This window comes from Mobula birostris, chromosome 26 (assembly GCF_030028105.1).
Source record: "Mobula birostris isolate sMobBir1 chromosome 26, sMobBir1.hap1, whole genome shotgun sequence".
NCBI classification, from domain to species: domain Eukaryota; kingdom Metazoa; phylum Chordata; class Chondrichthyes; order Myliobatiformes; family Myliobatidae; genus Mobula; species Mobula birostris.
Window position 1 is genome coordinate 1,929,550 of NC_092395.1, and position 12,751 is coordinate 1,942,300.

Consider the following 12,751-nt stretch of genomic DNA (forward strand, 5'->3'; position numbering starts at 1 on the left):
AGATTTACAGCTGTGCCATATTCTTTCCATTTCTTGATGATTGATTTAACCGTACTTGGAAATTTTCTTGTATCCATCTCCCGACTTGTGATTTTCAATAACCTTTTCATGGAGTTGCTTGGAGTGTTCTTTTGTCTTCGTGGTGTAGTTTTTGCCAGGATACTGACTCACCAGCAGTTGGGCCTTCCAGATACAGGTGTATTTTCACTACAATCAATTGAAACACCTTGACTGCACACAGGTGATCAACATTTAACTAATTATGTGACTTCTCAAACCCATTGGCTACACCAGTGATTATTTCATGTGTCATATTAAAGGGGGTGACTACTTATGCAACCAATTATTTTGTGTTTCATATTTGTAATTAATTTAGTTCACTTTGTAGAGATCTGTTTTCACCTTGACATGGAATACTTTTTCTGTTGATCAGTGTCAAAAAAGCCAATTTAAATCCACAGTGATTCAATGTTGTAAAACAATAAAACATGAAAACTTCCAGGGGCGGGGTGGGGGGGGGGGTGAATACTTTTTATAGGCACTGCATATAGATCGTATGTCCATAAAGTTTCGCTAGGCACTAGAGTGTCTGTATAGATATTGGATAAAATGGAAGATATACATTACATAATGACAAATTGTCAGACAAACTGAACAAAGCAAACTGACCTGTTCTCCTCCCAGTCTTTTGGTTTCTTTGTCTCGTTGGGTTTGATGCACCGGATGTAGTGAGGGGTACACTTCATTAACCTACTGACCAGATCATTCGCTTGTTTCTACATAGAGCAAAGAATTAACAATTTTAAATTTCACTCGTGAAACATCCATGTGAAGGGAGAGAAGACACACAAGGAGTAACACACAAAATGCTGGAGGAACTCAGCAGGTCAAGCAGCATCAATGGAAATGAATAAACAGTCGACGTTTCAGGCTAAGACCCTTCTTCAGGACTGAAGCGGAAGAAACATAGCATGTTCACAACTTACAAATCCAAGCCTGTGCACCTTTGGGACGTGGGAGGACCAGGGGACACAGTCTCAGAATACAGGAACGTCCATTTAGAACAGAGATGAGGAGGAATTTCTTTAGCCAGAGGGTGGTGAATCTGTGGAATTCATTGTCATAGATGGCTGTTTAGGCCAATTCATTGGGTACATTAAAAACGGAGGTTGGTAGGTTCTTGATTAGTAAGGGCTTCAAAGGTTGTGGGGAATGGCAGGAGAATGGAGTTGAGAGGGATAATAAATCAGCCATGAATGGCAGAGATGACTCAATGGGTTGAATGGCCTAATTCTGCTGCTATGTTCCACTAACCCCAACGCTACTGTGCTGCTATGGTTGGCTCCTTTTTCAATTGATAGGAGCCACTGTTCATTTACTAGCCCTTTCCATCAGACTATTCTCCTGCCTTCTTCTCTTAACCTTTGATGCCCTGAGTAATCTAGAACCTATCAATCTCTGCTTTAAATATACCCAATGACTTGGCTGTGGCAATGAATTCCACAGATTGACCACCCTCTGGCTAAAGAAATTCCTCCTCATCTCTGTTTGGAATGGACATCACTCTACTCTGAGGCTGTGCCCTCTGGTCCTGGACTCCCCCACTGTAGGAAACATCCTCTCCATATCCACTCCGTGCCCTCTGGTCCTAGACTCCCCCACCATAGGAAACATCCTCTCCACATCCACTCTACCTCGGCTTTTCAATATTCCAACAGGTTTTAAATGAGATCCCTCCTCATTCTGTTAAACTCCCATGAGTACAGGCCCAGAGTCATCAAACGGTCCTCGCAGGTTAACTCTCGAGCAGTGTCAACACATCAGAGCTCTGCCTCTGGCCCTGAGATGTGCAGTACGTGGAGATGTTCGATAGTGGGCAGCTTGGTTCATTCTGTGATGGACGTTACTGTAAAAGCTGAAAGGGCGGGAGTGAGAACAGCCTTCCACAAAGATTTCAGGCCACGGGAACAGATCAAAGTCTTGTAATGTCCATCTGCAAACATTGGCCTCGGAGAGAAAGTGAAAGCAAGAACATTTGGACCCTCAAACCAGTCCTTGTGTTCAATATCACTGAGGCTGATCTCCTCTGCTGTACCAATTCCTAAAGACCCTCAACTCCCTGAGCTTTCAAATACATATCTACTTGGACCATAAGACATTGCAGTAAAATTAGGCCATTCAGCCCCTTGAGCCAGGACAGCTGTTCAATATTGCTGAGGCTGGTCTACCCAAGGCCTTATCTCCTCTTTTGTACCAGATCCCCATGACCCAGATCTTTCAAATATATATATATATATATATACTTAGAGATTAAGACATAGGAACAGAATCACGCCATTTGGCCCATCGAGTCTGCTCTTCCATTTGTTCATCATACTTCTTTAATATCTACATTGGTCTAGTTACCATTAAATTCTGGAGCTCTGCTTTTAATCTTCAATGGAACAAGTGGAGAAGATGTATTTTTTAAAACGAGCCTTAAGTTAATAATCATACATTTCTTTCAAAAATGCTTGACTTATTTGATGAAGTAATTATTGAAGTTATTCATCACCTTCCTAATTTTTTTCAACTAATTATGTCTGGGATTATTTAAAGCATACATTTATTCCAGCGCCAGTGATCCCAATTCACGCCAATTCCTGTGAAGAGTTTGTATGTTCTCCCTGTGACCGTGTGGGTTTCCTCCGGGTGTTCAGGTTTCCTCCTACAGTCCTAAAGCGTACGGGTTATTAGGTTAAATGTGTCTCATGGGTGTAATTGGATGGCGCAGGCTCGTTAGGCCGGAAGGGCCTGTCACCATGCTAGATGTGTAAATAAAAACAACACAAACATGAGAGATTCTGCAGACGCTGGAAATCCAGAACACACACAAAATCGATGGGAATGAATAAACAGTCATTGTTGCCTGATTTACTGAGTTCCTCCAGCATTTTGTGGGGGTCCTCACTAAACCATTCGTTGACTGCAGAACAGAGTTGCACTCCGTCCGGGGGAGGCAGTGGTCTCTGTAGCCACTAGGTGGCAGACCGGGTAAAGGAATGCCATCTTGTGGACTTGCCCAAAACTGAGGAAATCCACAGCAACACACACAAAATGCTGGAGGAACTCAGCAGGTCAGCTGGAATCTATGGGTTGATGCTGACCTGCTGAGTTCCTCCAGAACTTTGTGTGTGCTACTCTAGATTTCCAGCACCTGCAGAACCTAAAAACAAGAGATTCTGCAGATGCTGCAAGTCTTGAGTAACACACACAAAATGCTGGTGGAACTCAGCGGCTGAACCAGCATCTACAGAAATGAATAAACAGTCGACGTTTTGTGCGAGACCTTTCTTTAGGACAAATTTCACAACATGCCGTATTGTATGCCAGTGATATTAAACCTTCATTAGGACTGGAAAGGAAAGGGTCAGATGACAGAAGGAGAAGGGGCAGGGGAAGAGGAAAGAGTTAGAACAAGGTGGAAGGTGATAGGTGAAGCCAGGTAAGTGGGGGAGGGGGATGAAGTAAGAAACTGGGAGGTGATAGGAGGAAAAGGAAAAGAGCTGGAGAAGAAGGAATCTGATTGGAGAGGAGCGTGTACCCTGGGAGAAAGGGAAAGAGGACTTTCTGCAGAACCTCTTGTGCTTATGAACGGCATGCAAGACAAGTTTTTCTCTGTACGTTGAGACATTAACAATACTAAACCAATTTATCAATTTACCAAGAGCTTCTCAGCCAGAGAATAGTGGATCTGTGGAATGTTCTGCTACAGGCTGCAGTGGAGGTCAAGTCTGTGTATATATCTAAGACAGAAGTTGATCATTTCCTGATAGGTCAGGCCATCAAAGGATATGGCGAGAAGGAAGGTATGTGGGGTTGGGTCAGATCTGGGATCAGCCATGATAGAATGGCAGAGGACTCGATGGGCTGAATGACCTAATTCTGCTCCTATGTCTTATGGTCTTTTTAAAAACACATTATTGGTGAAGGGACAGGTTTCCCCCGATGGATGATACTGATGCCTCTGGCCATGGTGAAGAGATTCTTCTGACAGGGACATCCGTACCCACTTTGGAGAGGGTCCTTACTATGCTCAGGGAAAGGAAATTTAAAATACTGAGGCATTTTTTATATTTTTCAAATTCTGAAACGTATTTTCTTATATTATTCTGCAATTGCTCCATATATTCATAGCTCACTGAAAGTGGCTACACGGGTCAGTAGGTGGTTAAGAAGGCTTATGGCCCGCTTGTCTTTATTAGTCAAGGCACTGAGTTCAAAAGTCAGGAAATTATGTTGCAGCTTCAGGATGCATCTGGAGTATTCGTTACAATTCTGGTCACCCACTACAGGAAGGACGTTGAGACTTTGGAGAAGGTGCATAAGAGGTTTACCAGGATGTTACCTGGATTAGAGGGCATGTGTTACAACAAGAAGCTGGATAAACTTGGGTTGTTTTCTCTGAACTGGAAGAGGCTGAATGGAGATCTGACAGGGGTTTATAAGAATATGAAAGGCACAGATAAATAGACAGACAGTATCTTTTCCAAAGGGCATGCATGTAAGGTGATGGGGTAATTTTAAAAGAGATGCCGGGGGGCCTGGAATGCACTGTCTGAGGTGGTGGTAGAGACAGACAATTCGGAATTTTTAAGAGATGTTTAGATAAACACATGAATGTGAGGGATTTGGGAGATTAGTTCAGTTGGCGATTGGATTACTAAATTACTTGTTTCAGCACAACATTGTGGGCTGTAGGCTCTGTTCCTGGGCTGAATTGTTCTATGTTCTGTGTTCATTGTGTGCTTCAGACATATTCTGCTGTAATGCAGGAACATATAACCATATAACAATTACAGCATGGAAACAGGCCATCTCGGCCCTTCTAGTCCGTGCCGAACTCTTACTCTCACCTAGTCCCACCGACCTGCACTCAGCCCATAACACTCCATTCCTTTCCTGTCCATATATCTATCCAATTTAACTTTAAGCGACAATATCGAACCTGCCTCAACCACTTCTGCTGGAAGCTCGTTCCACACAGCTACCACTCTCTGAGTAAAGAAGTTCCCCCTCATGTTACCTCTAAACTTTTGCCCTTTAACTCTCAACTCATGTCCTCTTGTTTGACTCTCCCCCACTCTCAATGGAAAAAGTCTATCCATGTCAACTATCTATCCCCTTCATAATTTTAAATAACTCTATCAAGGCCCCCCTCAACCTTCTACGCTCCAAAGAATAAAGACCTAACTTGTTCAACCTTTCTCTGTAATTTAGGTGCTGAAACCCGGGTAACAGTCTAGTAAATCTTCTCTGTACTCTCTCTATTTTGTTGACATCTTTCCTATAATTCAGTGATCAGACCTTTACACAACATATGACCCTGGGAATGAGAGATCACCATGTGCCATTCACTACCCTGTTTTCTGTAATAGACATTAAAGTAGTTCAGGGTCTGAGAGAGATCTGAGTGGTTTAATGCGACTGCATCTGCAACACGGTCTCATTTATTCTCACCAAGTGCGTGTGAAACACCTTTGCTTTTTATCACATGGAAAATACCTTAATTTTCATGCTTGCTGTAGTTGGTCGGCCTTTCTTCTCGTTCTGTAGGTTTTCTGGGAACAGGGATTGAATAAAGGGGCTGGAAGAAGAATCACACACAGATCAGATAGAAAAAACAGAGAGATATCAATTCCCTTCATTTGTCACAAGAACATCCAAACACTGAAACAGAGTGAAAAGTGATGCTTGTGTTAATGACCAACACAGTCTGAGGATGACCGAGGGCAGCCCACAGGTGTCATCATGCTTCTGGCACCAATATAGTGTACCCACAACTTACTAACTTCTGGCACCAATAATAGTGTACCCACAATTTACTAACTTCTGGCACCAATATAGTGTACCCACAACTTACCAACCCTAATCCAGACATCTTTATTTGAAATGTGGGAACCCGTGTGGCCACAGGGAGAATGTACAAACTCCTCACAGACAGTGATGGGAATTGACTGACGTTGCCAAACATTCCACAAACTGTCACACTAGAGCTGTCCCATCACTCAGTGTGATCACTGCTGACCTGCGCCAGGCCTCCACTTCTCTCTTGGGTTGGTTCCATGAGACCCCTGACCCCTACACCTATGACCACCACACTTCAGCCACCAGCTCCCCGTTTCCCCAACCCTAATCTCCCTCCAAACTCCAATCCCAACCGGACCTGGTGCGGCTGTCCGACACCCCTTCCTGATGGTTCAAGCTATCACCTTCGGTATAGGTATAGAAAACTGTTGACACACCACAAGAGAAACCATCGTCCCAATGTGAACCTTAGAGAGTTTTCAAAAGTGGAAGCAAACAGGAGGAGGAATGTCAATAACCTACAATTCACTGGTTTGCATGAGTTCTATCAGATCGGTGAAGAGGACATCTCTGTTGCGCTCACAGAATCCGTTAACATCGTAGGATACCTGCAACGAAACAGGTTAAACAAAACTCAGATGTAAAATCTCCAGGAAATAAAACATTGTCTTTACTCGTGCTCCCCTGGCTCTCCAAACCTTCGGCGTTCTGGGGGTGAACGTTCTTTGTTCTATTCGGGGTCACCATCAACAACGCTGATGATGGAACAGGCAGCAGAGTGGTTTCAGGCTTTATGGACTGACTGTGGAAGCTGGGTCGGAAGCTCTGTTAGAAGCTAACGTAACGCTGGAGAGTACTTGAGAGTTTGAATATTCTTCTGCTGCTGTTCTCGTTGGTAGATGTGTTCGGTTCAGGGCACCTTCAGAAAGCCCGAATGGGGTTGGGACAGAGAGTTTGTAGGTTTCCTAGAATGTCCCCTCAATACGAGGAGGTAACACAGTCAAATATGTAGATAAGAGTCAACCAAAGAGATAGCTGTTATTCAAATAATGTAGTACCAAAAGAAGCTTCCAGAATCATACCAATATAACCATTAGGGTAAGGATTCCTAATCTTTTTTATGCCATGGATCCCTATCGTTAACCAAGGGGTCCATGGACCCCAGGTTGGGTACCTCTGCACTAGGGGCACACACTGAACTTACATATACAGGTACATTCATATAATGACCACTAGGAAGCATATTAGGCAGTTATTTGTAGATGGGCAATTATATAAAATACAAGCCGACAATTAATTGTTAATCTGCAAAGAAAATATCAATTAAGCAGTCTAATTGAAGAATTAAACAGATGGATCCAACAGGGGTGACTAAGCATGATGGACATTCGGTGGAATACAGTGACAGAGGGAGAGGTGGCACTGAGTTACATCTGGTGGAGTCGCTGCCTTACGGCACCACAGACACAGGTCCAATCCTGTCCTTCGGTCCCACCTGTGCTCAGTTTGCACGTTCTCCCTGTGACCGCATGGACTGCCCCTGGGTGTTCCAGTTCCCTCCCACACCCCAAAGATCTGCACGTTGGTAGGTAAACTGGCTGCTGTAAAAGGGGCAGGTGAGTGGTGGGATCTGTGAGGAGCTGAGGAGGAGGAGTGGCATCATAGAGATGTATGGATGAGTAGGTTCATTGGTCACATGCGTGTAACTGGGCAGTGTGAGATCATTGGGCCAGCAGGGCCTGTTAGCTTGCTATATCTCCAAATAAAATAAAATAGATCATGTTGGGAGAACTTAAAAAAGGAATTCAGGTAGGTTTAGTGTAAATAGGTGGTTGATAAATTGTGGGACAACATCTCTGAATATCTATCCTGGGCCCAACACATTGATTAAAATCAGGTATATTATCTCTGACATATGTCGTAAAAATATTTTTCTTGTGGCAGCAATACAGTGTAATGTATAAAAATCATAAGTTACAATAAGAATGTAAATACACACACACTCACACACACACACACACACACATTTATATATTTAAAAAGATCCAAACGAGAGCAAAAATAGTGAGGTAGTGTTCATGAATTATTCATAAATCTGATGATGGAAGGGAAGAAGCTGTTCTTAAAACATTGAGTGTGTGTCTTCAGGCTCCTGTAGCACCTCCTTGACAGTAACAATGAGAACAGGGCGTGTGCTGGATGGTAAGGGTCCTTAGTACCACAGTTTGAAGATGGTTGGGAGACTAGTGGCCATGATGGAGTTAAGTCCTTTCACTTTGCCCCAAATTCCATAAATGTAGAAACTGTGAGTATCTCATCCATGTGAATATTTTTCATGTGTGATCTTTGTGTAAAGTCCTGGTTTAGATTTTTACTGCTATGCTGTAGGTATTTCATTTTAGCAGTTCAGTAAGAGCAGTCTGTTTTGCTCTTAGCTTGTTTGGATTTGAGCTAAAGATACGGGGCTATGTTGTACAACTTAGGAATGTTGTGTCAACCAATCAGGATGGTGGAATTGGGAGATGGTTCTAGAGAATGCTGGACATAGAGTTTTTTGTGAACAACACCAGCATGGGTTAAAGTTTTTTTGGTGGGAGCTGAAAGACGACAGGAGGGAAGATGGCTGAAGATGCCGTCCCTGTGCACAAGGTGCTTTGTGCAGCTAAATAGCTTCCTGGAGGAAGGGCCAATATTCCTGTGGGAGAGCCCGTTTGTTTCAGGCAGATTTCAAGTGACATTTGGAAGGTATTGTATGCTTTCATGCAGACCCTGAGTGCATCGCATGAGTTAAAGACAACTTCAAGATGAACTCCAACCTTTGTACTGGGTTAACTGTAATGGGCCCTTTCTATTTATTTTTCTTTTCTTTTTCCTATCAACTCTTTGATAAAACTGAAATTTGTAAATATGCTTTCTTTATAATTGTATGCAGCGTACGATCTGTTATTTCTTGCTGACGGCTAATTGCATGGGGGCAGTATTTTCACAGTACTCGCACCTACTGGGGTTCGAGACTTCCTGACTTCCTGGCTTTGGTGGGATCCAAGTCATACCAACCCTAGATGTACAGAGTCAGAGAAAAGTGGTTTTTTTCACTGCTGAGTCCGGTGGCTGTAAGTGAGGGGCTAATAAGCCACATCTCTAGAGACACCCAGTAAAAACGGGTTTCAATCAGTTAGCTCTGTTGTGGTGGAAACAAGCTAATCCTTACTTGATCTGACTACTTCTCCATGTTCACACATTTAAAGATCAGCACGTAAAGGTGAAGAGCGGAAACCGAGACGATGAACTCTGTCCCAGGCTCGGAAGTTTTAAAGTGAATAGAAACCCCCATGGCGGTTGAGTGGTTGGGCACAGTAGAGTCTAGAGAACATTACTCAGTGTCACTCAGTAAAACACATTACCCAATCAAACTTCAGACAAAACCCTGTTTATTGTGGTATTGAAATTTACTCTTGTTGGTCTTAGGTTTCAAATATTCTTTGTTGTTTCCTTTGTTCATTGTCTGAGTAATTCTTATGTTTTCACCTCAGCAGAACTTCCTTTGGTTTGAGATTAGAGGAATGATTTGCTCACTGGGGTTTACAATGGTTATTTCCTCTGCTTGTGATGGGTTAAGAAACAAGTTGGAAGTGGATGAAACATGATATTCATAGAACATAAAACATCACAGCACTGTACAGGTCCTTTGCTCCCTGATGTTGTATTGACCTTTTAACCTACTCCTAGACCAATCCCTCCCACATAGCCCTCCGTTTTTCTATCATCCACGTGCCTATCTTATAAATGCCTCTAATGCATCTGCACTGACCAGGGCATTCCACACACCCATCACTCTCCGTGCAAAAAAACCCCACCTCTGACATCTCCCCTATACTCTTCACTAATCAACATTAAAGTTATGCCCTGTTGTATAAGCCTGGGTGTTCCCAATCTGAAGTCCACAGACCGCTTGTCTAATGGCATTGCTCCATGACATAACCATGTTTGGGAGCCCCTGTATTCGCTATTTCAGCCTAGGAGAAAGTCTCTAGCTGTCCACTCAATCTATCATCTTGCCCAGCTCTATAAAGTCACCTCTCATCATTTTTTTCACAAACATTCAACTGTTTATTCAGTCACAAAAACACAAACAATAATCAGGGGTTCACAAAACTATTAACAATTTCAAATTAAAATATGATTACTATTGTTTACAAAACATTCAAGTCCTTGAGGGACCAGACCTCTCATCCTCCTTTGCTCCAAGGAGCAAAGCCCTAGGTCGTTTAACCTTTCCTCATAAGGCACACACTCTAATCCAGACAGTGTCCCAGTAAAAATTCCAATAGAGCAAGGGCTCCCAACCTTCTTTTAATGCCATCAGCCAGTGGGTCCGTGGACCCCAGCTTGGGAACCCATGCAATAGAGGAAGATTAGTTGTGTGGAATTAGTGGATGGTGCAAGAATCGAGATTACCTTTCCAGCATAGTGGTGGATTATAAATCCTTGGTTCCAGCTGTTGAAATGATCGTGGCCTCCTACTGCAGCCTGGAGCTTCTGCAGTAACGTTGCATCTGCCCCTTCTCCTGTGGCATGCATGGTGGCACAAACATCATCCAGGACGCACATAATTCCAGGCGGACTCTGCCAATGGGAACACAAGTTGCACAGTGCATGTGGAGGACTAGATTCGATTCAATTAGACGAGTTCTATTAGTCACAAGTATATTGATACACACAGTGAAATGTGCCGCTTGCATCAAGTCGTCAGCGAGGATATGCTGGAGGAAGCTCACAAGAGTCAGCAAGCTCTGGCGCTATTTACTAACCCTAGCCTGTACGCCATTAGAATGTGGGAGGAAATCAGAGCACCCAGAGGAAAGCTGCGTGCTCATGAGTAGAGTGAGCAAACTCCTTACAGACAGAGGTGGGAATTGAACCCTGATCTCGTAAAGTATTACGCTTCCGTGACGTCCCCTCTGGATGCCTGAGATAACAATAATCCAACAGAGCTTCTAGTTCTCGCTAGTGGAAGTCCATAAGGCATAGGAGCAGAATTAAACTATTCGGCCCATCGAGTCTGCTCCACCATTCTACCATGGCTGATTTATTCTCCCTCTCAACACCATCCTCTTGCCTTCTCCCCATAAACTTTGACATCCTGACTAATCAAGATCCTAACAACTTCCACTTTAAATATACTCAATGGCCAGGCCTCCACAATGAATTCCACAGATCTACCACTCTCTGGCTAAAGAAATTCCTCCTCATCCCTGTTCTAAATGGACATCCCTCTATTCTGAGGCTGTGCCCTCTGGTCCTAGACTTCCCCACTATAAGAAACATCCTCTCCATGTCCATTCTATCCAAACCTTTCAATACTCACGAATAAAGGAATCAGCTGAAAACAAAGGGGTCAGTCATGTCAAACTGATAACTTCTCTCATCTCTGGAATTCTCTGTTGCTGAGGGTGGTGGAGGCTGGATCACTGGGTATGTTTAAGGTGGAAATTGATCAATATTTGAAAGATCAAAGAATTGAGGGTTATGCGGAACTAGAACAGATGTTGAGAATATGATCATATTGAATGGTAGGGCAGGTATGATGGGCCGAGTGGCTTCTTCCTGTTATCTTGTGTTCTACAATATTGGTCATCAGGAAACGAACTGTAGAGTGGCGAGGAAGTACAGGGTAAATGTTGCCGAATGGCTTAATTCTGCCCCTATGTCTTATAGACTCCCACTAGCGAGAACTAGAAACTCTTTGTTGGATTAATGATATTTCCGGCATCCAAAGGGGGCAACACGATACTTAGCACTTTACAGGGACCCATGTTACGGGGAAAGGTTGAACAGGTTAGAACTTTATTCTCTGGAGTGTAGAAGATTGAGAGGAGATTTGATAGAGGTATACAAAATTAGAAGGGGTATAGACAGGGTAAATGCAAGCAGACTTTTTCCACTGAGGTTGGGTGGGACTACAACCAGAGGTCATGGGTTAAGGGTGAATGGAGAGAAGTTTAAGGGAAACATGAAGGGAAACTTCTTCACTAAGTGGGTCCATAAAAGTGTGGAACGAGCTGCCAGCACAAGTGGTGGATGTGATTTCGATTTCAACACTTAAGAGAAATTTGGATAAGAGCATGCATGGAAGAGGTATGGAGGGCTATGGTTCAGGTGCAGGTCAATGGGACTAGGCAAAGTAATAGTTCAGCATGGACTAGATGGGCTGAAAGGCCTGTTTCTGTGCTGTAGTGCTCTATGACTCTAAATCACAAGATCCAGAAGGAAATTGTTTAAATTACACATTAATTCCACTAGAATCCCAAGAGTGGATAAGAGCCGTGAACCCTAAAATGTTCAGAAACATTGACCCAGCCCCTGAGTTCCTCCAGCCCTTAGCTTATTGCTCCAGAGTCCAGTGTTTGCAGTCCTTCGTGAGACCTCTTGTTGCTGTTGGTGTTGAACTTGCCCTCAGGAAAATGTTAGAATTATGCTAAACCTGATCTTTGAGCACTGGTTTGTGATCGCTTCTGTATGATTCCCATTGAAAGGTGTTTGTTTGCATGTGTATTACAGCTTAATCTAGGAAGACTGGTGGAGGGGCAGGTAGTATTGAAGAAATAGAGAGGCTGCAGAAAGACAGACAGATTAAGAGAATGATAAAGGTGTGGTAGATGGAATATAGCGTCGGGAAGCGTATGATCATGCACTTTGGTAGAAGAAATGAAAGCACAGGTATGATGAGCTGAGTGGCCTCGTCCTGTGCTCTTTTGTTGCACAATATTGGTCATCAGAAACGAATTATAGAGTGGCGAGGAATACAGGGTAAATGTTGCCAGGACTTGAGGAGCTGAGCTCTAAGGAAATGTTGAATAGATTAGGACTTTATTCTCTGGAGTGTAGGAAAATGAGTGGAGAT

At 43.3% G+C, this 12,751-nt stretch overlaps 1 protein-coding gene across 1 annotated transcript in view; it reads right to left on the reverse strand.

The window, feature by feature from the left end:
• myo1f (myosin IF) overlaps nucleotides 1-12,751 on the reverse strand; it is a 163,802-nt gene that overhangs the window by 29,436 nt on the left and 121,615 nt on the right. The window contains exons 14-17 of the mRNA XM_072244607.1: nucleotides 10,306-10,473; nucleotides 6,370-6,455; nucleotides 5,545-5,626; nucleotides 670-776 (exon numbers count right to left, since the gene is read on the reverse strand). Of these exons, the coding sequence (XP_072100708.1) occupies nucleotides 670-776; nucleotides 5,545-5,626; nucleotides 6,370-6,455; nucleotides 10,306-10,473 (443 nt within the window). The remainder of the gene's footprint in view (nucleotides 1-669; nucleotides 777-5,544; nucleotides 5,627-6,369; nucleotides 6,456-10,305; nucleotides 10,474-12,751) is intronic.